Source organism: Cetorhinus maximus, unplaced genomic scaffold, assembly GCF_964194155.1.
Source record: "Cetorhinus maximus unplaced genomic scaffold, sCetMax3.hap1.1 HAP1_SCAFFOLD_3016, whole genome shotgun sequence".
Classification (NCBI taxonomy): domain Eukaryota; kingdom Metazoa; phylum Chordata; class Chondrichthyes; order Lamniformes; family Cetorhinidae; genus Cetorhinus; species Cetorhinus maximus.
Window position 1 is genome coordinate 5,001 of NW_027598944.1, and position 27,500 is coordinate 32,500.

Below are 27,500 nucleotides of genomic sequence, written 5' to 3' on the forward strand. Positions count from 1 at the left end.
TGTCGGAGGGTCAGCGCTGAGGGAGCGCCACACTGTCGGAGGGTCAGTGCTGAGGGAGCGCCGCACTGTCGGAGGGTCAGGACTGAGGGAGCGCCGCACTGTCGGAGGGTCAGTGCTGAGGGAGCGCCGCACTGTCGGAGGGTCAGTGCTGAGGGAGCGCCGCACTGTCGGAGGGTCAGTGCTGAGGGAGCGCCGCACTGTCGGAGGGTCAGTGCTGAGGGAGTGGTGCCCCCCTTGTCCTGCCCTTTGCCACCCTAGCGCTCTGTGTACCACATGCAGGGTGACTGGACGCCAATGGAAATGTCTCCTTTCTGCAGCTGTTTGCTGGGTAGCCGCGTCCACACTCGAATACTCACAGCTCTGATCTTCTCAAAGTGGCCCCCTTCTCTCTGAAAGTCAATGGGCTGCCCGTTGAACGACCACAGGAAGTGAAGGTATAGCGTGGGGTCAGCCTTGGCTCTGCAGCTCAGCACAGCACTCTCCCCGACCGTCATCTCCAAGCCCGATGGGACCAGCTCCACCTCAGTCGCATCTGAGGACAGCAAGGGAGTCAGGTCAATAACCCCGCAATCGACACCGGCCACTCGGCCCCTCTGCTCCGTGCTGGTGTTACTGCCCCACGCCAACCTCCTCCCACCCCCTCTCCATCTCCCACTACCCTCCCATCCCTTTCTCCCTTGTGTGTTTATCCAGCTCCCCCCCTTAAACACATCGATTCACCTCGACCCCTCCCTGTGGAGAGCGAGTTCCACATTCTGCCCCACGCTCTCTGGGTAAAGACGTTTCTCCTGAATTCCTCACTCCTGGATTTAGAGGGTTAAACTCCGGGGGACAGGTCGGGGGCTTGTGTTCCCGTCGAGCGTCGAAGATTAAGGGCTGATCCGATCGAGGGGTTTAAGACGATTACAGGATTCGATAGGGTCGATGGAGAGAAACTATTGCCTCTCTGGTTCGGGGGATGGGGAGTTGGGGGTTTGGATTTGGGGGGAGGAGGAGCCCAGAACGACGGGGGGAAGAACCTTAAACTGAGGGTCAGACCGTTCAGGGTTGGGGGGGGATGTCAGGGAGCTCATCTTCACACAAAGGGGAGCGGGAATCTGGAACTCTCTCTTACCCCCCACCTCCAAAGTCTGTCCAGACTGCGGGGGAGGGTCAACTGGAGATTCCCAAACTGAGGTCGATAGATTATTGTTGGGTCAGGGGGATTTAAACATTCATTCTATTTGTTTTTGGGATGTGGGTGTCTCTTGGCTGGGCCCAGCATTTATTGCCCATCCCTAATTGCCCCCCTTGAGAAGGTGGGGGGTGAGCCGCCTTCTTGAGCCGCTGCAGTCCCCGTGTGGTGTAGGTACACCCACCGCGCTGTTAGGGAGGGAGTCCCAGGATTTGGACCCAGCGACAGTGAAGGAACACCAGCACTTGGAAGTTCCTCTCCAGGCCACACACTATCCTGACTGGGAAATATATCGCCTTACTCTGCATCGGTCTCCGTCTGTAAGGAAGGATGTCAATGGGTTGGAAGCAGTTCAGGGAAGGTTTACCAGACTAATACCTGGAATGGGAGGGTTGTCTTATGAGGAAACGTTGGACAGTCTGGGCTTGTATCGCTGGAGTTTAGAAGAATGAGAGGCAACTCGATCGAAACCTTTAAGATGCTGAGGGACAGGATGGATGTGGAGAGGATGTTTGTTCTTGTGGGAGAATCTAGAGCTAGGGGGTTACTGTTTAAAAATAAAGGGTCGCCCATTTAAGACAGAGATGAAGAGAAATTTATTCTCTCCGAGGGTCGAGAGTCTTTGGAAATCTCTTCCTGAAAAGGTGGAATATATTGAAGGTAGAGGTGGATAGATTCCTGGTAAGCAAGGCGGGGTGAGAGGTTATCGGGGGTGGGCAGGAAATGTGGGGGTGAGGATACAGTCCGATCAGCCATGATCTTACTGAATGGGGGAGCAGGGCTCGAGGGGCCGAATGGCCTCCTCCTGCTCCTAATACATATGTTGTACCTGTCCTGGGAGTGTTTGATGGGGACGGTGTAGAGGGAGCTTTACTCTGTATCTAACCCCGTGCTGTACCTGTCCTGGGAGTGTTTGATGGGGACGGTGTAGAGGGAGCTTTACTCTGTATCTAACCCCGTGCTGTACCTGTCCTGGGAGTGTTTGATGGGGACGGTGTAGAGGGAGCTTTACTCTGTATCTAACCCCGTGCTGTACCTGTCCTGGGAGTGTTTGATGGGGACAGTGTAGAGGGAGCTTTACTCTGTATCTAACCCCGTGCTGTACCTGTCCTGGGAGTGTTTGATGGGGACGGTGTAGAGGGAGCTTTACTCTGTATCTAACCCCGTGCTGTACCTGTCCTGGGAGTGTTTGATGGGGACAGTGTAGAGGGAGCTTTACTCTGTATCTAACCCCGTGCTGTACCTGTCCTGGGAGTGTTTGATGGGGACAGTGTAGAGGGAGATTTACTCTGTATCTAACCCCGTGCTGTACCTGTCCTGGGAGTGTTTGATGGGGACGGTGTAGAGGGAGCTTTACTCTGTATCTAACCCCGTGCTGTACCTGTCCTGGGAGTGTTTGATGGGGACGGTGTAGAGGGAGCTTTACTCTGTATCTAACCCCGTGCTGTACCAGTCCTGGGAGTGTTTGATGGGGACGGTGTAGAGGGAGCTTTACTCTGTATCTAACCCCGTGCTGTACCTGTCCTGGGAGTGTTTGATGGGGACGGTGTAGAGGGAGCTTTACTCTGTATCTAACCCCGTGCTGTACCTGTCCTGGGAGTGTTTGATGGGGACGGTGTAGAGGGAGCTTTACTCTGTATCTAACCCCGTGCTGTACCTGTCCTGGGAGTGTTTGATGGGGACGGTGTAGGGGTAGTTTTGCTCTGTATCGCGGTGGGGATGATATTGGGAGTCTGTCCAGAGGGTACTGACCTTTAACGTGGACATTCCCTGAGCTGGAAGATACTCCGAATTTGTTCTCCGCCCTGCAGGTGTATACTCCAGCGTCCGTGTGGGTGATGTTGGAGATGTGCAGGGTCCCCTCCTCCGTAACGCTCACTCTGTAAGGAAGAATTTGTGACGGTAAGTGATTGGCGATTATCAGCCCTGGCAAACACCTGGATGTACATTGTACCTGCCGGGTTCAACAGGAGGACCGTATCAGGAACAACATGTCTCACGAATACAAGGGTCCCTGACGGAGAGACTCTCTCTCAATAAATGGGGTCCCTGACGGAGAGACTCTCTCTATAAAGGGGGTCCCTGACGGAGAGACTCTCTCTATAAACGGGGTCCCTGACGGACTCTCTCTATAAACGGGGTCCCTGACGGACAGACTCTCTCTATAAACGGGGTCCCTGACGGAGACTCTCTCTCTATAAATGGGGTCCCTGATGGAGAGATTCTCTCTATAAACGGGGTCCCAGACGGAGAGACTCTCTCTATAAACGGGGTCCCTGACGGACTCTCTCTCTATAAACGGGGTCCCTGACGGAGAGACTCTCTCTATAAATGGGGTCCCTGATGGAGAGACTCTCTCTATAAACGGGGTCCCTGACGGACTCTCTCTCTATAAACGGGGTCCCTGACGGAGACTCTCTCTATAAACGGGGTCCCTGACGGACAGACTCTCTCTATAAACGGGGTCCCTGACGGAGACTCTCTCTCTATAAACGGGGTCCCAGACGGAGAGACTCTCTCTATAAACGGGGTCCCTGACGGAGAGACTCTCTCTATAAATGGGGTCCCTGACGGAGAGACTCTCTCTCAATAAATGGGGTCCCTGACGGACAGACTCTCTCTATAAACGGGGTCCCTGACGGAGAGACTCTCTCTCAATAAATGGGGTCCCCGACGGACAGACTCTCTCTATAAACGGGGTCCCTGACGGAGACTCTCTCTCTATAAACGGGGTCCCTGACGGAGAGACTCTCTCTATAAACGGGGTCCCTGACGGAGACTCTGTCTCTATAAACGGGGTCCCTGTCGGAGAGACTCTCTCTATAAACGGGTTCCCTGACGGAGAGACTCTCTCTATAAACGGGGTCCCTGACGGAGAGACTCTCTCTATAAACGGGGTCCCTGACGGAGAGACTCTCTCTATAAACGGGGTCCCTGACGGAGAGACTCTCTCTATAAACGGGGTCCCTGAAGGAGAGAGTCTCTCTATAAACGGGGTCCCTGACGGAGATTCTCTCTATAAACGGGGTCCCTCACGGACAGACTCTCCCTCTATAAGCAGGGTCCCTGACGGAGAGACTCTCTCTATAAACGGGGTCCCTGACGGAGAGACTCTCTCTCAATAAATGGGGTCCCTGACGGAGAGACTCTCTCTCAATAAACGGGGTCCCAGACGGAGAGACTCTCTCTATAAACGGGGTCCCTGACGGAGAGAGTCTCTCTATAAACGGGGTCCCTGACGGAGAGACTCTATAAACGGGGTCCCTGACGGAGAGACTCTCTCTATAAACGGGGTCCCTGACGGAGAGACTCTCTCTATAAACGGGGTCCCTGACGGACAGACTCTCTCTATAAACGGGGTCCCTGACGGAGAGACTCTCTCTATAAACGGGGTCCCTGACGGAGAGACTCTCTCTATAAACGGGGTCCCTGACGGACAGACTCTCTCGGTAAACAGGGTCCCTGATGAATCAGGTTAAGCAACATTATTCAAACCAGCTTTTCCAACAAATTCAAAAAAGCTCTATAACCTCCTCCAGTCCCTACACCCCTCCCTATCCCTGTAACCCCCTCTAGTCCCTACACCCACTTCCCAAACTCAGTAACCCCCTCCAGTCCCTACACCCCTCCCTATCTCTGTAACACCCTCCAGCCCCTACAACCCTCCCTATCTCTGTAACCTCCTCCAGCCCCTACACCCCTCCCTATCTCTGTAACCTCCTCCAGCCCCTACAACCCTCCCTATCTCTGTAACCTCCTCCAGTCCCTACACCCCTCCCTATCCCTGTAACCCCCTCTAGTCCCTACACCCACTTCCCAAACTCAGTAACCCCCTCCAGTCCCTACACCCCTCCCTATCTCTGTAACACCCTCCAGCCCCTACAACCCTCCCTATCTCTGTAACCTCCTCCAGCCCCTACACCCCTCCCTACCTCTGTAACCTCCTCCAGCCCCTACAACCCTCCCTACCTCTGTAACCTCCTCCAGCCCCTACACCCCTCCCTATCTCTGTAACACCCTCCAGCCCCTACAACCCTCCCTATCTCTGTAACCTCCTCCAGCCCATACACACCTCCCTATCTCTGTAACCTCCTCCAGCCCCTACACCCCTCCCTATCTCTGTAACCTCCTCCAGCCCCTACAACCCTCCCTACCTCTGTAACCTCCTCCAGCCCCTACACCCCTCCCTATCTCTGTAACATCCTCCAGCCCCTACACCCCTCCCTATCTCTGTAACATCCTCCAGTCCCTACACCCCTCCCTATCTCTGTAACCTCCTCCAGCCCCTACACCCCTCCCTATCTCTGTAACCTCCTCCAGTCCCTACACCCCTCCCTATCTCTGTAACCCTCCTACAACCCTCCGAAATCTCTGCGCTCCTCCATTTCCGGCCTCTTGACCATCCCCCGATTCCCATCGCTCCGCCATTGGCGGCCGGGCCCTTCAGCTGCCTGGGGGGTGGAGGCCCTGAGCTCTGGAATTCCCTCCCTCTACCTCTCCGCTCCCTTTAACACCAGGTTCCGATATTGTGGTGAGAGATTAAGGGTCTGACACTGAGCCAGACGGTAAGAATGTCAGAGGTTAATTATCAAAATTAATTTCTCCGGCAGCAACTGTGGAAATCTATGACTGTCTGTCAGTGTTAAGTGAAAATCTTTTTCCACTGGCTGGTTACAGCTGCCTACAGTCTGATCCCTGGCCCTGTCGATTATTGAGATGTATCGGGTCTGCTGGTCAGAAGACAGTGATGGAATCATCTCTCAGTGATTCATTCTGAACGTTGAAAATCATCAACAGGAACATAACAAAATGAAGCCTTTTCCTGGGAACTAATTCGAATCATCTCAAAATCAATGCTTGTCTCTATTCCGATAATTTGAGTTAGGAGCTGTCCAGAACAGGGTACACCATTAACACCCCGCATGGAGGCACAGGAGCTGACACTGAGACACACACATACACGGACTGTACAGGAGCTGACACTGAGACACACACACACACACGGACTGTACAGGAACTGACACTGAGACACACACACGGAACGTACAGGAGCTGACACTGAGACACACACACGGACTGTACAGGAGCTGACACTGAGACACACACACGGACCGTACAGGAGCTGACACTGAGACACACACACACACGGACTGTACAGGAGCTGACACTGAGACACACACACGGACCGTACAGGAGCTGACACTGAGACACACACACGGACCGTACAGGAGCTGACAATGAGACACACACAGACACGGACTGTACAGGAGCTGACACTGAGACACACACACGGACTGTACAGGAGCTGACACTGAGACACACACACGGACTGTATAGGAGCTGACACTGAGACACACACACACGGACCGTACAGGAGCTGACACTGAGACACACACAGACGGACTGTACAGGAGCTGACACTGAGACACACACACGGACCGTACAGGAGCTGACACTGAGACACACACACGGACTGTACAGGAGCTGACACTGCGACACACACACGCACTGTACAGGAGCTGACACTGAGACACACACACAAACCGTACAGGAGCTGACACTGAGACACACACACACGGACTGTACAGGAGCTGACACTGAGACACACACACAAACCGTACAGGAGCTGACACTGAGACACACACACGGACTGTACAGGAGCTGACACTGAGACACACACACACGGACTGTACAGGAGCTGACACTGAGACACACACACGGACCGTACAGGAGCTGACACTGAGACACACACACGGAGTGTACAGGAGCTGACACTGAGACACACACATGGACCGTACAGGAGCTGACAGTGAGACACACACACGGACCGTACAGGAGCTGACACTGAGACACACACACGGACCGTACAGGAGCTGACACTGAGACACACACACGGGGACTGTACAGGAGCTGACACTGAGACACACACAGGGACGGTACAGGAGCTGACACTGAGACACACACACGGACTGTACAGGAGCTGACACTGAGACACACACACGGACTGTACAGGAGCTGACACTGAGACACACACACGGGGACTGTACAAGAGCTGACACTGAGACACACACAGGGACGGTACAGGAGCTGACACTGAGACACATACACACGGACCGTACAGGAGCTGACACTGAGACACACACACGGACTGTACAGGAGCTGACACTGAGACACACACATGGGGACTGTACAGGAGCTGACACTGAGACACACACACGGACCGTACAGGAGCTGACACTGAGACACACACACGGACTGTACAGGAGCTGACACTGAGACACACACACGGACCGTACAGGAGCTGACACTGGGACACACACACGGGGACTGTACATGAGCTGACACTGAGACACACACACGGACTGTACAGGAGCTGACAATGAGACACACACACACGGACCGTACAGGAGCTGACACTGAGACACAAACACAGACTGTACAGGAGATGACACTGAGACACACACAGGGACCGTACAGGAGCTGACACTGAGACACACACACGGACTGTACAGGAGCTGACACTGAGACAGACACACACGGACCGTACAGGAGCTGACACTGAGACACACACACGGACTGTACAGCAGCTGACACTGAGACACACACACGGACTGTACAGGAGCTGACACTGAGACACACACACGGACTGTACAGGAGCTGACACTGAGACACACACACGGACCGTACAGGAGCTGACACTGAGACACACACACAGACCGTACAGGAGCTGACACTGAGACACACACACGGACTGTACAGGAGCTGACACTGAGACACACACACGGACCGTACAGGAGCTGACACTGAGACACACACACACACGGACTGTAGAGGAGCTGACACTGAGACACACACACACACGGACTGTAGAGGAGCTGACACTGAGACACACACACGGACCGTACAGGAGCTGACACTGAGACACACACACGGACCGTACAGGAGCTGACACTGAGACACACACACACGGACCGTACAGGAGCTGACACTGAGACACACACACACAAGGACTGTACAGGAGCTGACACTGAGACACACACACGGACCGTACAGGAGCTGACACTGAGACACACACACAGACTGTACAGGAGCTGACACTGAGACACACACACGGACCGTACAGGAGCTGACACTGAGACACACACACGGACTGTACAGGAGCTGACACTGAGACACACACACGGACTGTACAGGAGCTGACACTGAGACACAAACACGGACCGTACAGGAGCTGACACTGAGACACACACACGGACCGTACAGGAGCTGACACTGAGACACACACACGGACCGTACAGCAGCTGACACTGAGACACACACACACACGGACTGTACAGGAGCTGACACTGAGACACACACACGGACTGTACAGGAGCTGACACTGAGACACACACACAGACGGTACAGGAGCTGACACTGAGACATACACACGGACTGTACAGGAGCTGACACTGAGACACACACACACGGACCGGACAGGAGCTGACACTAAGACACACACACAGACTGTACAGGAGCTGACACTGAGACACACACACGGACCGCACAGGAGCTGACACTGAGACACACACACGGACTGTACAGCAGCTGACACTGAGACACACACACGGACTGTACAGGAGCTGACACTGAGACACACACACGGACTGTACAGGAGCTGACACTGAGACACACACACGGACCGTACAGGAGCTGACACTGAGACACACACACAGACCGTACAGGAGCTGACACTGAGACACACACACGGACTGTACAGGAGCTGACACTGAGACACACACACGGACCGTACAGGAGCTGACACTGAGACACACACACACACGGACTGTAGAGGAGCTGACACTGAGACACACACACGGACCGTACAGGAGCTGACACTGAGACACACACACGGACCGTACAGGAGCTGACACTGAGACACACACACACGGACCGTACAGGAGCTGACACTGAGACACACACACACAAGGACTGTACAGGAGCTGACACTGAGACACACACACGGACCGTACAGGAGCTGACACTGAGACACACACACAGACTGTACAGGAGCTGACACTGAGACACACACACGGACCGTACAGGAGCTGACACTGAGACACACACACGGACTGTACAGGAGCTGACACTGAGACACACACACGGACTGTACAGGAGCTGACACTGAGACACAAACACGGACCGTACAGGAGCTGACACTGAGACACACACACGGACCGTACAGGAGCTGACACTGAGACACACACACGGACCGTACAGCAGCTGACACTGAGACACACACACACACGGACTGTACAGGAGCTGACACTGAGACACACACACGGACTGTACAGGAGCTGACACTGAGACACACACACGGACTGTACAGGAGCTGACACTGAGACACACACACAGACGGTACAGGAGCTGACACTGAGACATACACACGGACTGTACAGGAGCTGACACTGAGACACACACACACGGACCGGACAGGAGCTGACACTAAGACACACACACAGACTGTACAGGAGCTGACACTGAGACACACACACGGACCGCACAGGAGCTGACACTGAGACACACACACGGACTGTACAGGAGCTGACACTGAGACACACACACGGACTGTACAGGAGCTGACACTGAGACACACACACAGGGACTGTACAGGAGCTGACACTGAGACACACACACACGGACTGTACAGGAGCTGACACTGAGACACACACACGGACCGTACAGGAGCTGACACTGAGACACACACACACGGATTGTACAGGAGCTGACACTGAGACACACACACGGACCGTACAGGAGCTGTCACTGAGACACACACACATGGAAGGTACAGAAGCTGACACTGAGACACACACACAGACCGTACAGGAGCTGAAACTGAGACACACACACACACGGACTGTACAGGAGCTGACACTGAGACACACACGCGGACTGTACAGGAGCTGACACTGAGACACACACACGGACTGTACAGGAGCTGACACTGAGACACACACACGGACTGTACAGGAGCTGACACTGATACACACACACACGGACTGTACAGGAGCTGACACTGAGACACACACACGGACTGTACAGGAGCTGACACTGATGCACACACACACGGACTGTACAGGAGCTGACACTGAGACACACACACACGGACCGTACAGGAGCTGACACTGAGACAGACACACACGGACCGTACAGGAGCTGACACTGAGACACACACACACGGACTGCACAGGAGCTGACACTGAGACACACACAGGGACGGTACAGGAGCTGACACTGAGACACACACACGGACTGTACAGGAGCTGACACTGAGACACACACACGGACTGTACAGGAGCTGACACTGAGACACACACACGGACTGTACAGGAGCTGACACTGAGACACACACATGGAACGTACAGGAGCTGACACTGAGACACACACACGGACTGTACAGGAGCTGACACTGAGACACACACACGGACCGTACAGGAGCTGACACTGAGACACACACACACACGGACTGTACAGGAGCTGACACTGAGACACACACACGGACTGTACAGGAGCTGACACTGAGGCACACACACAGACTGTACAGGAGCTGACACTGAGACACACACACACAGACGGTACAGGAGCTGACACTGAGACACACACACGGACTGTACAGGAGCTGACACTGAGACACACACACACGGACCGTACAGGAGCTGACACTGAGACACACACACACAGACTGTACAGGAGCTGACACTGAGACACACACACAGACCGTACAGGAGCTGACACTGAGACACACACACGGACTGTACAGGAGCTGACACTGAGACACACACATGGACTGTACAGGAGCTGACACTGAGACACACACACGGACCGTACAGGAGCTGACACTGAGACACACACACGGACTGTACAGGAGCTGACACTGAGACAGACACATGGACCGTACAGGAGCTGACACTGAGACACAAACACAGACCGTACAGGAGCTGACACTGAGACACACACACGGACCGTACAGGAGCTGACACTGAGACACACACACACACGGACTGTACAGGAGCTGACACTGAGACACACACACGGACTGTACAGGAGCTGACACTGAGACACACACACGGACCGTACAGGAGCTGACACTGAGACACACACACGGACTGTACAGGAGCTGACACTGAGACACACACACACAGACCGTACAGGAGCTGACACTGAGAAACACACACGGACTGTACAGGAGCTGACACTGAGACACACACACGGACCATACAGGAGCTCACACTGAGACACACACACACGGACCATACAGGAGCTGACACTGAGACACACACACACGGACAGTACAGGAGCTGACACTGAGACACACAGGGACAGTACAGGAGCTGACACTGAGACACTCACACGGACTGTACAGGAGCTGACACTGAGACACACAGGGACAGTACAGGAGCTGACACTGAGACACACACACGGACCGTACAGGAGCTGACACTGAGACACACACACGGACCGTACAGGAACTGACACTGAGACACACACACACGGACTGTACAGGAGCTGACACTGAGACACACACACGGACCGTACAGGAGCTGACACTGAGACACACACACGGACTGTACAGGAGCTGACACTGAGACACACACACGGACTGTACAGGAGCTGACACTGAGACGCACACACGGACCATACAGGAGCTGACACTGAGACACACACACACGGACCATACAGGAGCTGACACTGAGACACACACACACGGACAGTACAGCAGCTGACACTGAGACACACACACGGACTGTACAGGAGCTGACACTGAGACACACAGGGACAGTACAGGAGCTGACACTGAGACACACACACGGACTGTACAGGAGCTGACACTGAGACACACACACGGACCATACAGGAGCTCACACTGAGACACACACACACGGACCATACAGGAGCTGACACTGAGACACACACACACGGACTGTACAGGAGCTGACACTGAGACACACACACACGGACCGTACAGGAGCTGACACTGAGACACACACACAGACCGTACAGGAGCTGACACTGAGACACACACACGGATTGTACAGGAGCTGACACTGAGACACACACACGGACTGTACAGGAGCTGACACTGAGACACACACACGGGGTCCGTACAGGAGCTGACACGGAGACACACACACGGACTGTACAGGAGCTGACACTGAGACACACACACACGGACTGTACAGGAGCTGACACTGAGACACACACAGGGACGGTGCAGGAGCTGACACTGAGACACACACACAGACCGTACAGGAGCTGACACTGAGACACATACACACGGACCGTACAGGAGCTGACACTGAGACACACACACATGGACCGTACAGGAGCTGACACTGAGACACACACAGGGACGGTACAGGAGCTGACACTGAGACACACACAGTGACGGTACAGTAGCTGACACTGAGTCACACACGGGGACTGTACAGGAGCTGACACTGAGACACACACGGGGACTGTACAGGAGCTGACACTGAGACACACACACGGATGGTACAACACCAGCCTGGAGTGAATGATTCTCTTTCAATGAGCAAGCCCTGGTTTGCTGGCAGAGCAGGTGGAGGTTATTGGACAGGAGAAGGTTAATATGTGGATGAATGGTTTCTCCAGCCATTACTGCAGCTCTGACAATCTATAATGACCATAAACATTCAGCGTTTGTCTGAACTGCCAACTGAAAACCTCGTTGGGAAATTATTACAATCCTCCTGAATCCCATTTCCTTCCCATCGGAGGCCCTGATCAGTAATTAACTATCGATTGGCCTGAAATGGCTGCTGTAACCATGATTGTTCATCAGCAAACTCTCTCTCCGAAGGATCACATCTGCATCCAGGGACAGAGCCTGGTGCCATTAACAAACACTCCGCACTCTCTAACCAACGTGAAGAGACAGAGCAAAACAGTCTCATTGAAACAACGGAGCAGGAGATTTCAAGGCTGGAGGACCCTCAGCTCTGCCCCACCATTCATTCAGATGGACCCTGCAAATGGCCACTTGCAAGGGGGAGACAGGCACTGAGCGATGGACACTAACTGCTTGCAGATGTTTGGTGAAGTGGGAGTGGGAGATTATTGCTAATGGTGGGTACACAGGGGCAGCAGTGTGTGCACCATCTACAAGAGGCACTGCAGCAACTCGCCAAGGCTCCTTCGACAGCGCCGCCCAAACCCACCACCTCTACCACCTAGAAGGACAAGGGCAGCAGACACACGGGGAACACCACCACCTGCAAGTTCCCCTCCGAGCCCCTCACCACCCTGACTTGGAAATATATCGGCCGTTCCTTCACTTTCGCCGGGTCAAAATCCTGGAACTCCCTCCCTAACAGCACGGTGGGTGTACCTACACCACACGGGGACTGCAGCGGCTCAAGAAGGCAGCTCACCCCCCACCTTCTCAAGGGGGCAATTAGGGATGGGCAATAAATGCTGGGCCCGGCCAGCGACGCCCCACATCCCGTGAATGGATAAAGAAGATACTCTCACACGTGCAAAATAAATCTCAGTGCACGTGGGATTCAGGGAGAATCCCAGGTCCTGGATGAGCCCCGGAGAGAATGTCATTGCTCCAGTCAAAACTGCAAACTCCACTACACTGAAATAAAAATGGCAAATACTCGGCAGGTATAGAAATCCTTGTGGAGAGAGAAACAGAGTTAATGTTTCACACCAATGAACTGTCATCAAAATGTGTCAGGACACAGGAAAGGGCAGATGGGAGGACACTACTAATGGTTCAAACACTCCCAGGACAGGTACAGCACGGGGTTAGATACAGAGTAAAGCTCCCCCTACACCGTCCCCATCAAACACTCCCAGGACAGGTACAGCACGGGGTTAGATACAGAGTAAAGCTCCCTCTACACCGTCCCCATCAAACACTCCCAGGACAGGTACAGCACGGGGTTAGATACAGAGTAAAGCTCCCCCTACACTGTCCCCATCAAACACTCCCAGGACAGCTACAGCACGGGGTTAGATACAGAGTAAAGGTCCCTCTACACTGTCCCCATCAAACACTCCCAGGACAGCTACAGCACGGGGTTAGACACAGAGTAAAGCTCCCTCTACACTGTCCCCATCAAACACTCCCAGGACAGCTACAGCACGGGGTTAGACACAGAGTAAAGCTCCCTCTACACTGTCCCCATCAAACACTCCCAGGACAGGTACAGCACGGGGTTAGATACAGAGTAAAGCTCCCTCTACACTGTCCCCATCAAACACTCCCAGGACAGCTACAGCACGGGGTTAGACACAGAGTAAAGCTCCCTCTACACTGTCCCCATCAAACACTCCCAGGACAGGTACAGCACGGGGTTAGACACAGAGTAAACCTCCCTCTACACCGTCCCCATCAAACACTCCCAGGACAGGTACAGCACGGGGTTAGATACAGAGTAAAGCTCCCTCTACACTGTCCCCATCAAACACTCCCAGGACAGGTACAGCACGGGGTTAGACACAGAGTAAAGCTCCCTCTACACTGTCCCCATCAAACACTCCCAGGACAGGTACAGCACGGGGTTGGATACAGAGTAAAGCTCCCTCTACACCTTCCCCATCAAACACTCCCAGGGACAGGTACAGCACGGGGTTAGATACAGAGTAAAGCTCCCTCTACACCGTCCCCATCAAACACTCCCAGGGCAGGTACAGCACGGGGTTAGATACAGAGTAAAGCTCCCTCTACACCGTCCCCATCAAACACTCCCAGGACAGGTACAGCACAGGGTTAGATACAGAGTAAAGCTCCCTCTACACCGTCCCCATCAAACACTCCCAGGACAGGTACAGCACGGGGTTAGATACAGAGTAAAGCTCCCTCTACACCGTCCCCATCAAACACTCCCAGGACAGGTACAACACAGGGTTAAATAGATCGAAATGTGGGGAGGTAGACAACGATTTTTCTTGTTCCAATTGGAAAGGTGATGGTGAATTGGTTTGAACCCATTGTTGAGTTTTCCTTTCAGTCATACCCCATCTGCCCACATCTCTCAGTCTGTTACCTTGGGTCCAGCAATGGCTTCTGTCCTTTGCTCCAGGAGATTGACGCTTTGGGAGATGATTGTGGTTTACAGTGAAGGAGGAGGTCCTGACCCACACAAACCAGAGTCACTTTCTCCACTGGGTGCATCTCAAAGCTGGGAGCTGAGGCTGGGAAAAGATCAGGAAAATTAAACCCCACATGTGCCTAATCCAGATGTTTAGTCTCACTGGGGTACGGGACCCACACACACTGACTCTCACTGGGGTACGGGTCCCACACACACACTGACTCTCACTGGGGTACGGGTCCCACACACACACTGACTCTCACTGGGGTACGGGTCACACACACACACTGACTCTCACTGGGGTACGGGTCCCACACACACGGACTCTCACTGGGGTACGGGTCCCACACACACACTGACTCTCACTGGGGTACGGGTCCCACACACACACTGACTCTCACTGGGGTACGGGTCCCACACACACACTGACTCTCACTGGGGTACGGGTCCCACACACACACTGACTCTCACTGGGGTACGGGTCCCACACACACACTGACTCTCACTGGGGTACGGGTCCCACACACACACTGACTCTCACTGGGGTACGGGTCCCACACACACACTGACTCTCACTGGGGTACGGGTCCCACACACACACTGACTCTCACTGGGGTACGGGTCCCACACACACACTGACTCTCACTGGGGTACGGGTCCCACACACACACTGACTCTCACTGGGGTACGGGTCCCACACACACACGGACTCTCACTGGGGTACGGGTCCCACACACACTGACTCTCATGGGGTACGGGTTATACGCACACGGACTCTCACTGGGGTACGGGTCCCACACACACACTGACTCTCACTGGGGTACGGGTCCCACACACACCGACTCTCACTGGGGTACGAGTCCCACACACACACTGACTCTCACTGGGGTACGGGTCCCACACACACACTGACTCTCACTGGGGTACGAGTCCCACACACACTGACTCTCACTGGGGTACGGGTCCCACACACACATTGACTCTCACTGGGGTACGGGTCCCACACACACACTGACTCTCACTGGGGTACGAGTCCCACACACACTGACTCTCACTGGGGTACGGGTCCCACACACACACTGACTCTCACTGGGGTACGGGTCCCACACACACACTGACTCTCACTGGGGTACTGGTCCCACACACACACCGACTCTCACTGGGGTACGGGTCCCACACACACACACGGACTCTCGCTGCAATTGGCACACTCCCAGCGTGGTCTCTCACCTTACCCAGGATCTGGAGCTGGGCGCTGGTGAATGCTGATCCATACTGATTCTCCGCTACGCACTGGTACATCCCAGAGTCCGACTGGTTGGTGCTCAGGATAGTGAGGAGTCCGTCTGCTATCTCCAGCCTTGTCTGTAATGCAAGGGGACCGACACATTAAAAACTGGCCCCCCAGGCGCTGGGTCAGTGAGCTGGTGACCCTCGTGCCCACATCGCAGGGCTGGGCCTGGCTCTAACTGGGTTCGGAGCACGGAGCAGTGGAGGGGTGGATCATAGATAGTGTTTACCCCCCACCTCCCTCCCGCCACACACTCAGCACCCCCCGATACCCTCGTACCCCCACCCTCCTCCCATCCCGCCGCCCAGTGCCCCTACCTTTGAGGTGAGGGTCTTGCCATTCTTTAGCCACCTGTAGCTGGCCCTTGGCCACGCGGCTGCCTGGCACTCCCAGTGCAGTTCCTGCCCGCTGTCCAGGCTGGTGTCGTTGATGGTCTGTGTCCAGTATGGACGAGCTGCAGGAGGGGGATTCAGGTCAGTCATGGTTTATCTGGGCGGATAGGAGGGAGGGAGAGAGAGAGAGAGGGAGAAAGAGAGAGAGAGAGGGAGAGAGAGAGAGAGATAGAGAGCGAGAGAAAGAGAGAGAGAGAGAGAGACAGAGAGAGGCAGAGAGGCAGAGAGAGAGAGAGAGAGACAGAGAGAGAGAGAGAGATAGAGAGAGAGGGAGAGAGAGAGAGACAGAAAGAGAGACAGAGACAGAGAGAGAGAGAGAGAGACAGAGAGAGAGAGAGAAAGAGGGAGAGAGAGAGAGATAGAGACAGAGAGAGAGACAGAGAGAGAGACAGAGAGAGAGACAGAGAGAGAGACAGAGACAGAGACAGAGAGAGAGAGAGAGATAGAGAGAGAGAGAGAGAGAGAGACAGAGAGAGAGAAAGAGGGAGAGAGAGAGATAGAGACAGAGAGAGAGAGACAGAGACAGAGAGAGAGAGACAGAGACAGAGAGAGAGACAGAGAGAGACAGAGAGAGAGAGAGAGAGATAGAGAGAGAGAGATAGAGAGAGATAGAGAGAGAGAGAGATAGAGAAATAGAGAGATAGAGAGAGAGGGAGAGGGAGAGAGAGATAGAAAGAGATAGAGAGATAGAGAGAGATAGAGAGATAGAGAGAGAGAGAGATAGAGAAATAGAGAGAGAGGGAGAGAGAGATAGAGAGAGAGATAGAGAGGGGGAGAGAGAGAGAAACAGGAAGAGAGAGAGAGGGACAAAAAGAAACAGGAAGAGGTAGAGAGAGAGGGAGAGAGAGAGATTGCGAGAGAGAGGGAGAGAGAGACAAAAAAATAGACAGATTCACGTTCCCCCAGCACCTTTCACCCCCTCAGGACGTCCTTAACCCCTGCCAGCCAGTGACGCAGTCTTTTATTGAAGTCTGGTCCCTGCTGTAACGTAGGAAACTCAGCAGCTAGTTTATGCACAGCAAGATCCCACAAACAGCAATGTGAGAATGACCCAGATCACCTGTTTTTAGTCATGTTGGTTTAAGGATAGGTATCAGCCCCAGGGCACTGGAGAGAACTCTCTCCACCCCCATCCCGCTCCTCTTCCATTAGTGGCCCTGGGATCTTTTACACCCACCTAGAAAGACAGCACCACCGACAGTGTGGCGCTCCCTCAGTACTGACCCTCCGACAGTGCGGCGCTCCCTCAGTACTGACCCTCCGACAGTGCGGCGCTCCCTCAGTACTGACCCTCCGACAGTGCGGCGCTCCCTCAGTACTGACCCTCCGACAGTGCGGCGCCCCCTCAGCACTGACCCTCCGACAGTGCGGCGCTCCCTCAGCACTGACCCTCCGACAGTGCGGCGCTCCCTCAGTACTGACCCTCCGACAGTGCGGCGCTCCCTCAGTACTGACCCTCCGACAGTGCGGCGCTCCCTCAGTACTGACCCTCCGACAGTGCGGGCGCTCCCTCAGTACTGACCCTCCGACAGTGCGGCGCTCCCTCAGTACTGACCCTCCGACAGTGCGGCGCTCCCTCAGCACTGACCCTCCGACAGTGTGGCGCTCCTTCAGTACTGACCCTCCGACAGTGCGGCGCTCCCTCAGCACTGACCCTCCGACAGTGCGGCGCTCTCTCAGCACTGACCCTCCGACAGTACGGTTCTCCCTCAGCACTGACCCTCCGACAGTGCGGCTCTCCCTCAGCACTGACCCTCCGACAGTGCGGCACTCCCTCAGCACTGACCCTCCGACAGTGCGGCCCTCCCTCAGCACTGACCCTCCGACAGTGCGGCCCTCCCTCAGCACTGACCCTCCGACAGTGCGGCTCTCCCTCAGCACTGACCCTCCGACAGTGCGGCACTCCCTCAGCACTGACCCTCTGACAATGCGGCACTCCCTCAGCACTGACCCTCCGACAGTGCGGCGCTCCCTCAGCACCGACCCTCCGACAGTGCGGCGCTCCCTCAGCACCGACCCTCCGACAGTGCGGCCCTCCCTCAGCACTGATCCTCCGACAGTGCGGCGCTCCCTCAGCACTGACCCTCCGACAGTGCGGCGCTCCCTCAGCACTGACCCTCCGACAGTGCGGCGCTCCCTCAGTACTGACCCTCCGACAGTGCGGCGCTCCCTCAGCACTGACCCTCCGACAGTGCGGCGCTCCCTCAGCACTGACCCTCCCACAGTGCGACGCTCCCTCAGCACTGACCCTCCGACAGCGCGGAGCTCCCTCAGTACTGACCCTCTGACTGAAAAGGGGCTTGTTATTGAATTTTCACCTTTCGGTTATCAGGACCCCTCACATGATTACCAACAGGCAATGGGCACAACAATTTATACTGCATGGGAAGAGAGCGCTGATTGGTTTGCGAGTGGACTCTGATTGGTAGAGGCGTTGCCTTGGAGAATGCACCAGGGAGCAGTTAAGTGCCAAGCTATTGTCGAAATTCAAGCCAGGCAGGTTGACTCTGACTGGTCAAGGCATTGCCATGGGGAATGAACCAGAGAATGGCTGACCCCCATCCCACCATCTGCCCCACCAGCTATTGTTCTGTTTTGTTTGTTGAGAATGGCGCAATGCGTGGGAAAGCTCCTTCTGTCAGCAAAGGACAGGGCCCTGTGTGCAAATATATGCAGCCTCTAGCACGTATAAGTGAGCCACACTCCAGGCGCCACTGATAATCCTAAACGGGTTTTCAGTGCAATCCTCGGCACAATCAGGATTGTTTAGTAAGTGCTGTCCAATCGCCGAATCACATCTAATGTTGGACACTGTGTTCTGAGTTTTGCAAGTGCGCGTCGTTTGTGGGGGGAGGTTGTCCCCACAGCCCAGCTAGGACACACTACCTCACAGCAAAGACTGTCCACTCCCCTCCACTCCCTCCTCACCCTCCCCTGCTGGCCAGTGGGGGTATTGAACCCTGCCTCGAACTATGTCCCACCCGCCCACTGACTCCTCGTTCTGGCTGACCCCAGCCCGCCAATGCCTCGATTTAAATGTCTCATCCTTATTTTCAAATATCCTTGATGGGTTCCTCAGCATCCCCCCAACCCTCTGCCCGCCCCCATCTCCGTAACCTCCTCCGGTCCTCATCCACGTCTTCAAATCCCACCTTAACCCTCGTCGCACTCTCCCTTTCTGAAGATCCCAGTGCCCAGCACTGCCTGAGGCTGTCACTGCCCACAGATAGACACCCTGTCAGCAGAAAAACTGGGTGTCAGCACCCAGAGGAGCTGGGGTCAGGGGCGAGGGGTTAAAGAGGAGTAGGGGATCAGGGTTAGGGGTTAAAGAAGAGGTGAGGTCAGGGGCTAGAGGTTAAGGAGGAGTAGGGGGTCAGGGTTCGAGGTAAAGAGGGGGTAGGGTCTAGGGTCAAGGGTTAAACAGGAGGTAGGGGTTAAGGTTAGGGGTAAAGAGGGGGTGGGGTCAGGGGTTAAACAGCAGGTAGGGGCCAGGGTTAGGGGTAAAGAGGGGGTGGGGTCAGGGGTTAAACAGGAGGTAGGGGTCAGGGTTAGGGGTAAAGAGGGGGTGGGGTCAGGGGTTAAACAGGAGGTAGGGGTCAGGGTTAGGGGGTAAAGTGGGGGTGGGGTCAGGGGTTAAACAGGAGGTAGGGGTCAGGGTTAGGGGGTAAAGTGGGGGTGGGGTCAGGGGTTAAACAGGAGGTAGGGGTCAGGGTTAGGGGGTAAAGAGGGGGAGGGTCAGGAGTTACGGGTGAACATGAAGAAGAACTAGATGAGTGAGTGGCGAATGAAATGACTCAATTAGCAGCGGGTACCTACAGTGTGTGTTAATACTCACTGTACGGCCCCATTAATACTCACTGTACGGCCCTGTTAGTACTCACTGTACGGCCCCATTAATACTCACTGTACGGCCCCGTTAATACTCACAGTACGGCCCTGTTAATACTCACTGCACTACCCCGTTAGTACTCACTGTACGGCCCCGTTAATACTCACAGTACGGCCCCGTTAATACTCACAGTACGGCCCTGTTAATACTCACTGCACTACCCCGTTAGTACTCACTGTACGGCCCCGTTAATACTCACTGTACGGCCCCGTTAATACTCACAGTACGGCCCCGTTAATACTCACAGTACGGCCCTGTTAATACTCACTGCACTACCCCGTTAGTACTCACTGTACGGCCCCGTTAATACTCACTGTACGGCCCCATTAATATTCACTGTACGGCCCCGTTAATACTCACAGTACGGCCCTGTTAATACTCACTGCACTACCCCGTTAATACTCACTGTACGGCCCCATTAATACTCACTGTACGGCCCCGTTAATACTCACAGTACGGCCCTGTTAATACTCACTGCACTACCCCATTAGTACTCACTGTACGGCCCCGTTAATACTCACTGTACGGCCCCGTTAATACTCACTGTACGGCCCCGTTAATACTCACTGTACGGCCCCGTTAATACTCACTGTACGGCCCCGTTAATACTCACAGTACGGCCCTGTTAATACTCACTGCACTACCCCGTTAGTACTCACTGTACGGCCCCGTTAATACTCACTGTACGGCCCTGTTAATACTCACTGTACGGCCCCGTTAATACTCACTGTACGGCCCCGTTAATACTCACAGTACGGCCCTGTTAATACTCACTGCACTACCCCGTTAATACTCACTGTACGGCCCCATTAATACTCACTGTATGGCCCCGTTAATACTCACAGTACGGCCCTGTTAATACTCACTGCACTACCCCATTAGTACTCACTGTACGGCCCCGTTAATACTCACTGTACGGCCCCGTTAATACTCACTGTACGGCCCCGTTAATACTCACTGTACGGCCCCGTTAATACTCACTGTACGGCCCCGTTAATACTCACAGTACGGCCCTGTTAATACTCACTGCACTACCCCGTTAGTACTCACTGTTACGGCCCCGTTAATACTCACTGTACGGCCCTGTTAATACTCACTGTACGGCCCCATTAATACTCACTGCACTGCCCCGTTAATACTCACTGCACTGCCCCATTAATACTCACTGCACTGCCCTGTTAATACTCACTGTACGGCCCCATTAATACTCACTGCACTGCCCCGTTAGTACTCACTGTACGGCCCCGTTAATACTCACTGCACTGCCCTGTTAATACTCGCTGTACGGCCCCATTAATACTCACTGCACTGCCCCATTAGTACTCACAGTACGGCCCCGTTAATACTCACTGCACTGCCCCGTTAGTACTCACTGCACTGCCCCATTAATACTCACTGCACTGCCCCGTTAATACTCACTGCACTGCCCCATTAATACTCACTGCACTGCCCTGTTAATACTCACTGTACGGCCCCATTAATACTCACTGCACTGCCCCGTTAATACTCACTGTACGGCCCCATTAATACTCACTGCACTGCCCCATTAGTACTCACAGTACGGCCCCGTTAATACTCACTGCACTGCCCCGTTAGTACTCACTGCACTGCCCCATTAATACTCACTGCACTGCCCTGTTAATACTCACTGTACGGCCCCATTAATACTCACTGTACGGCCCCATTAATACTCACTGCACTACCCCATTAATACTCACTGCACTGCCCCATTAATACTCACTGTACAGCCCTGTTAATACTCATTGCACTGCCCCGTTAATACACACTGTGCGGTCCCATTAATACTCACTGCACTGCCCCATTAATACTCACTGTACGGCCCTGTTAATACTCACTGTACGGCCCTGTTAATACTCACTGTGCGACTCTGTTAACACTCACTGTATGGCCCTGTTAATACTTACTGTGCGACTCTGTTATACTCACTGTACGACCCTGTTAATACTCACTGTATGACTCTGTTAAAACTGTATGACCCTGTTAACACTCACTCTACGGCCCTGTTAATACTTACTATATGACCCTGTTAACACTCACTGCACTGCTCTGTTAATATTCACTGTACGACTCTGCTAATACTCTGTACGACCCTGTTAATACTCACTGTACAACCCTGTTCACACTGTATGACCCTGTTACTACTCACTGTATGACCCTGTTACTTACTGTACACCTGTAGAAATCCTCGGACAACATTCCCTCCTCGTGTATTTTCCACTTTGCACTCGTAGGTTCCGGCATCACCGCTCTGAATGTTCAGGAGCTCCAGTACAGCCTGGGATTTCCTCAGCCTTGCCCGGCTTGGTAAGTTCCCATCCAGCTTTCTCCAGGTAATGGTGGGGACGGGGCTGGAGTGAGGAGAGAAGACCCCAGTCAGATACAGTCACAGCCCCAATGGTCAGTGTGGGCCGCAGGCTGGGGTCACAGGGTCACAGAGACAGGGAGGCCTTCAGGCCAATCAGCTTCACACCAGAGAACATGTTAAATCCAGCACGCCCAGCTCAACGTAACCACAACCCCACCCTATCTCAACCGTAACCTCATCGTAACTGTAACTGTAACCTCATCGTAACTAGAATCTCACCTCATTGTAGCTGTAACCTCACCTAATCTTAACCGTAACCTCATCGTAACCAGAACCTCACCTCATTGTAGCTGTAACCTCACCTCATCTTAACCAGACCCTCATCGTAACCACAACACGGCCTCACCCTACCTCACCCTAACGGCAACCTTAGCATAATCTCACCTGAGTCAGAATTTCACCACATCGTAACAGTAACATTACCTCATTGTAACCCTAACATCACCTCAGTTTAACCGTAAGATCATCTCATCTTCATCCCCTTCAATCTTATCGTAACCATAATCCCATTTTAACCAGGACCTTACCTTATCTTAACTGTAACATTAACTCATCATAATCCTAACCCCAACTCATCTCATCTTAACGCCCTCCAACCTCATCTTAACCCCTCTAGCCACATCTTAACCCAGCCAACCCCATCTTAACCCCTCCAACCCCATCGTAACACCCTCAACCTCATCTTAACACCCACCAACCCCATCCTAAACCTCCAACTACACCTTTACAACCTCAACCACATCTTAAACCCTAACCCCATCTTAGACCCTCCAGCCCCATCCTAACCCCCACCAGCCCCATCTTAACCCCCTCCAACCCCATCTTAACCCCTCCAACACCATCTTGACCTCTCAAACCCCATCTTAACACCCTCCAGCCCCATCTTAACACCCTCCAGCCCCATCTTAACCCCCTCCAGCCCCATCTTAACCCTTCTAACCACATCTTAACCCTTCTAACCACATCTTAACCCGGCCAACCCCATCTTAACCCCTCCAACCCCATCATAACACCCTTAACCTCACCTTAACACCCACCAACCCCATCCTAAGCCTCCAACCCCATCTTAACACCTCCAACTTCACCTTTACAACCTCAACCACAACTTAAACCCCAACCCCATCTTAGACCCTCCAGCCCCATCTTAACCCCCTCCAGCCCCATCTTAACCTCCTCCAACCCCATCTTAACCTCTCCAACCCTATCTTAACCCCTCCAACCCCATCTTAAACGCTCCAGCCCCATCTTAAACCCCTCCAACCCCATCTTAACCCTCTCCAACCCCATCTTAGCCTCTCCAACCCCATCTTAACCTCTCCAACCCCATCTTAACCTCTCCAACCCCATCTTAAACCTTCCAGCCCCATCTTAACCCCCTCCAACCCCCAACCTAACCTCTCCAACCCCCCAATCCCAACCTCTCCAACCCCAACCTAACCCTCCCCAATCCCATCATAATCCCTCCAATCCTATTTTAACCCCTCCAACCTCATCCTAATCTATAACCTCGCCCTCCCTCACCCTGACCCGGAACTCCATTATCCGACCTGCTCCCCCCCACATCCTGCAATCCTATCGCCCCTGTCGCAATTGACCCTTGACCCCACTGACCCTTGACCTCTTCAATGTTCTTTTCTGATCTTTTCTTTCCCCAAGTGAGGGCCCTGTTGAATGATGTGTTGGGGGGAGGGCTGGGGTCAGGTTTTGAGCCCTGGTCTCATTCCAAGACACAGGATGGGAAACTGTGGCGGAGAATTCAAGGTGAAGCCGCCATCTTGGCGTTTCCTGTCGAGTATTCAAATGGACGGAAGGCAGCAACTCGCCAAGGCTCCTTCGACAGCACCTTCCAAACCCACCACCGTTACCATCGAGAAGGACGAGGGCAGCGTGGTGGGTACACAGGGGCAGCAGTGTGTGTACCATTGACAAGATGCACTGCAGCAACTCGCCAAGGCTCCTTCGACAGCGCCGCCCAAACCCACCACCTCTACCACCTAGAAGGACAAGGGCAGCAGACACATGGGGAACACCACCACCTGCAAGTTCCCCCTCCGAGCCCCACACTCACCATCCCGACTTGGAAATATATCGGCCGTTCCTTCACTGTCGCTGGGTCAAAATCCTGGAACTCCCTCCCTAACAGCGCAGTGGGTGTACCTACACCACACGGGGACTGCAGCGGCTCAAGAAGGCAGCTCACCCCCCACCTTCTCAAGGGGGGCAATTAGGGATGGGCAATAAACGCTGGGCCCAGCCAAAGACGCCCACATCCCCGTGAGTGAATTAGCGTTTGAGTGGACCACTGTTGGCCGGTGAGAATGGGTGAACTGACAGTTCTTAGCACTAGCGCTCGACAGGCGTGAGGGTTACTCCACCTGCAGAGATGTTCGAGTGAAAGCTGTTTTATCAAGGCTGTACATCACACTCCATTAGCAGCGAATCCATTCGATTAACTCTTCACAATAACCCCGGCGGCGTTTAATAATGCAGTTCCCTAAAGCACCCTCCTACACATCTTCAATCAGTGTCAGCTCGGTTTTGTTTTAAGCCTCATGCCGTTCGGTGTTTGGGGATGTCCTATTGATCCCGGTACCCCCTGCGATGCCCCTTGCTGTGTGACTCAATCAGGCTGCGAGCGCCGACACTCACATTCCCCGTGGTGCCCTCAGGTTCATCCCAGCCACATCTCCAGCACCAGGACCAGGTCCATCGCTCCGTCCATCATCCCCACAGCTGGATGGAGAGAGACGGGCAAGGGGTTCATCAGGCTCGGTCTGCCGGCCTCTTAGACAATAACCCAATTCCCCATCCCAAACTCACCCGAATCCCAAACCACAAACACCCCCCATCTTCACCCACAACCATGTAACTCTGTATCTAACCCCGTGCTGTACCTGTCCTGGGAGTGTTTGATGGGGACGGTGTAGAGGGAGCTTTACTCTGTATCTAACCCCGTGCTGTACCTGTCCTGGGAGTGTTTGATGGGGACGGTGTAGAGGGAGCTTTACTCTGTATCTAACCCCGTGCTGTACCTGTCCTGGGAGAGTTTGATGGGGACGGTGTAGAGGGAGCTTTACTCTGTATCTAACCCCGTGCTGTACCTGTCCTGGGAGAGTTTGATGGGGACAGTGTAGAGGGAGCTTTACTCTGTATCTAACCCCGTGCTGTACCTGTCCTGGGAGTGTTTGATAGGGATGGTGTAGAGGGAGCTTTACTCTGTATCTAACCCCGTGCTGTACCTGTCCTGGGAGTGTTTGATGGGGACAGTGTAGAGGGAGCTTTACTCTGTATCTAACCCCGTGCTGTACCTGTCCTGGGAGCGTTTGATGGGGACGGTGTAGAGGGAGCTTTACTCTGTATCTAACCCCGTGCTGTACCTGTCCTGGGAGAGTTTGATGGGGACGGTGTAGAGGGAGCTTTACTCTGTATCTAACCCCGTGCTGTACCTGTCCTGGGAGTGTTTGATGGGAACAGTGTAGAGGGAGCTTTACTCTGTATCTAACCCCGTACTGTACCTGTCCTGGGAGTGTTTGATGGGGACAGTGTAGAGGGAGCTTTACTCTGTATCTAAACCCGTGCTGTACCTGTCCTGGGAGTGTTTGATGGGGACGGTGTAGAGGGAGCTTTACTCTGTATCTAACCCCGTGCTGTACCTGTCCTGGGAGTGTTTGATGGGGACGGTGTAGAGGGAGCTTTACTCTGTATCTAACCCCGTGCTGTACCTGTCCTGGGAGTGTTTGATGGGGACAGTGTAGAGGGAGCTTTACTCTGTATCTAACCCCGTGCTGTACCTGTCCTGGGAGTGTTTGATGGGGACGGTGTAGAGGGAGCTTTACTCTGTATCTAACCCCGTACTGTACCTGTCCTGGGAGTGTTTGATGGGGACGGTGTAGAGGGAGCTTTACTCTGTATCTAACCCCGTGCTGTACCTGTCCTGGGAGTGTTTGATGGGGACGGTGTAGAGGGAGCTTTACTCTGTATCTAACCCCGTGCTGTACCTGTCCTGGGAGTGTTTGATGGGGACGGTGTAGAGGGAGCTTTACTCTGTATCTAACCCCGTGCTGTACCTGTCCTGGGAGTGTTTGATTGATGGAGTTGCTCTGATATTCTTGTGAATTCATACTCTGTTATGCAGTAAATAGGTTGTATTCTGCATGCAATACACACGATGTTTATTTGTATTATCTTCCAATTGCTGCCCTGTACCCTAAGGCTAGACATCTTGTTGATGATTTAATGGCAATTTTGAACATTAATCTG

The 27,500-nt window shown here is 53.9% G+C and overlaps 1 protein-coding gene across 1 annotated transcript in view; it reads right to left on the bottom strand.

Moving 5' to 3' along the window:
* LOC144677771 (contactin-5-like) overlaps positions 1–23,223 on the bottom strand; it is a gene marked incomplete at both ends in the record, with an annotated part of 27,598 nt that extends 4,375 nt beyond the window's left edge. Inside the window, 6 exons of the mRNA XM_078537789.1 lie at positions 357–532; positions 2,927–3,054; positions 15,235–15,382; positions 16,518–16,647; positions 16,891–17,027; positions 23,042–23,223. Of these exons, the coding sequence (XP_078393915.1) occupies positions 357–532; positions 2,927–3,054; positions 15,235–15,382; positions 16,518–16,647; positions 16,891–17,027; positions 23,042–23,223 (901 nt within the window). The remainder of the gene's footprint in view (positions 1–356; positions 533–2,926; positions 3,055–15,234; positions 15,383–16,517; positions 16,648–16,890; positions 17,028–23,041) is intronic.
* Between the last annotated feature and the right edge of the window lie 4,277 nt (positions 23,224–27,500).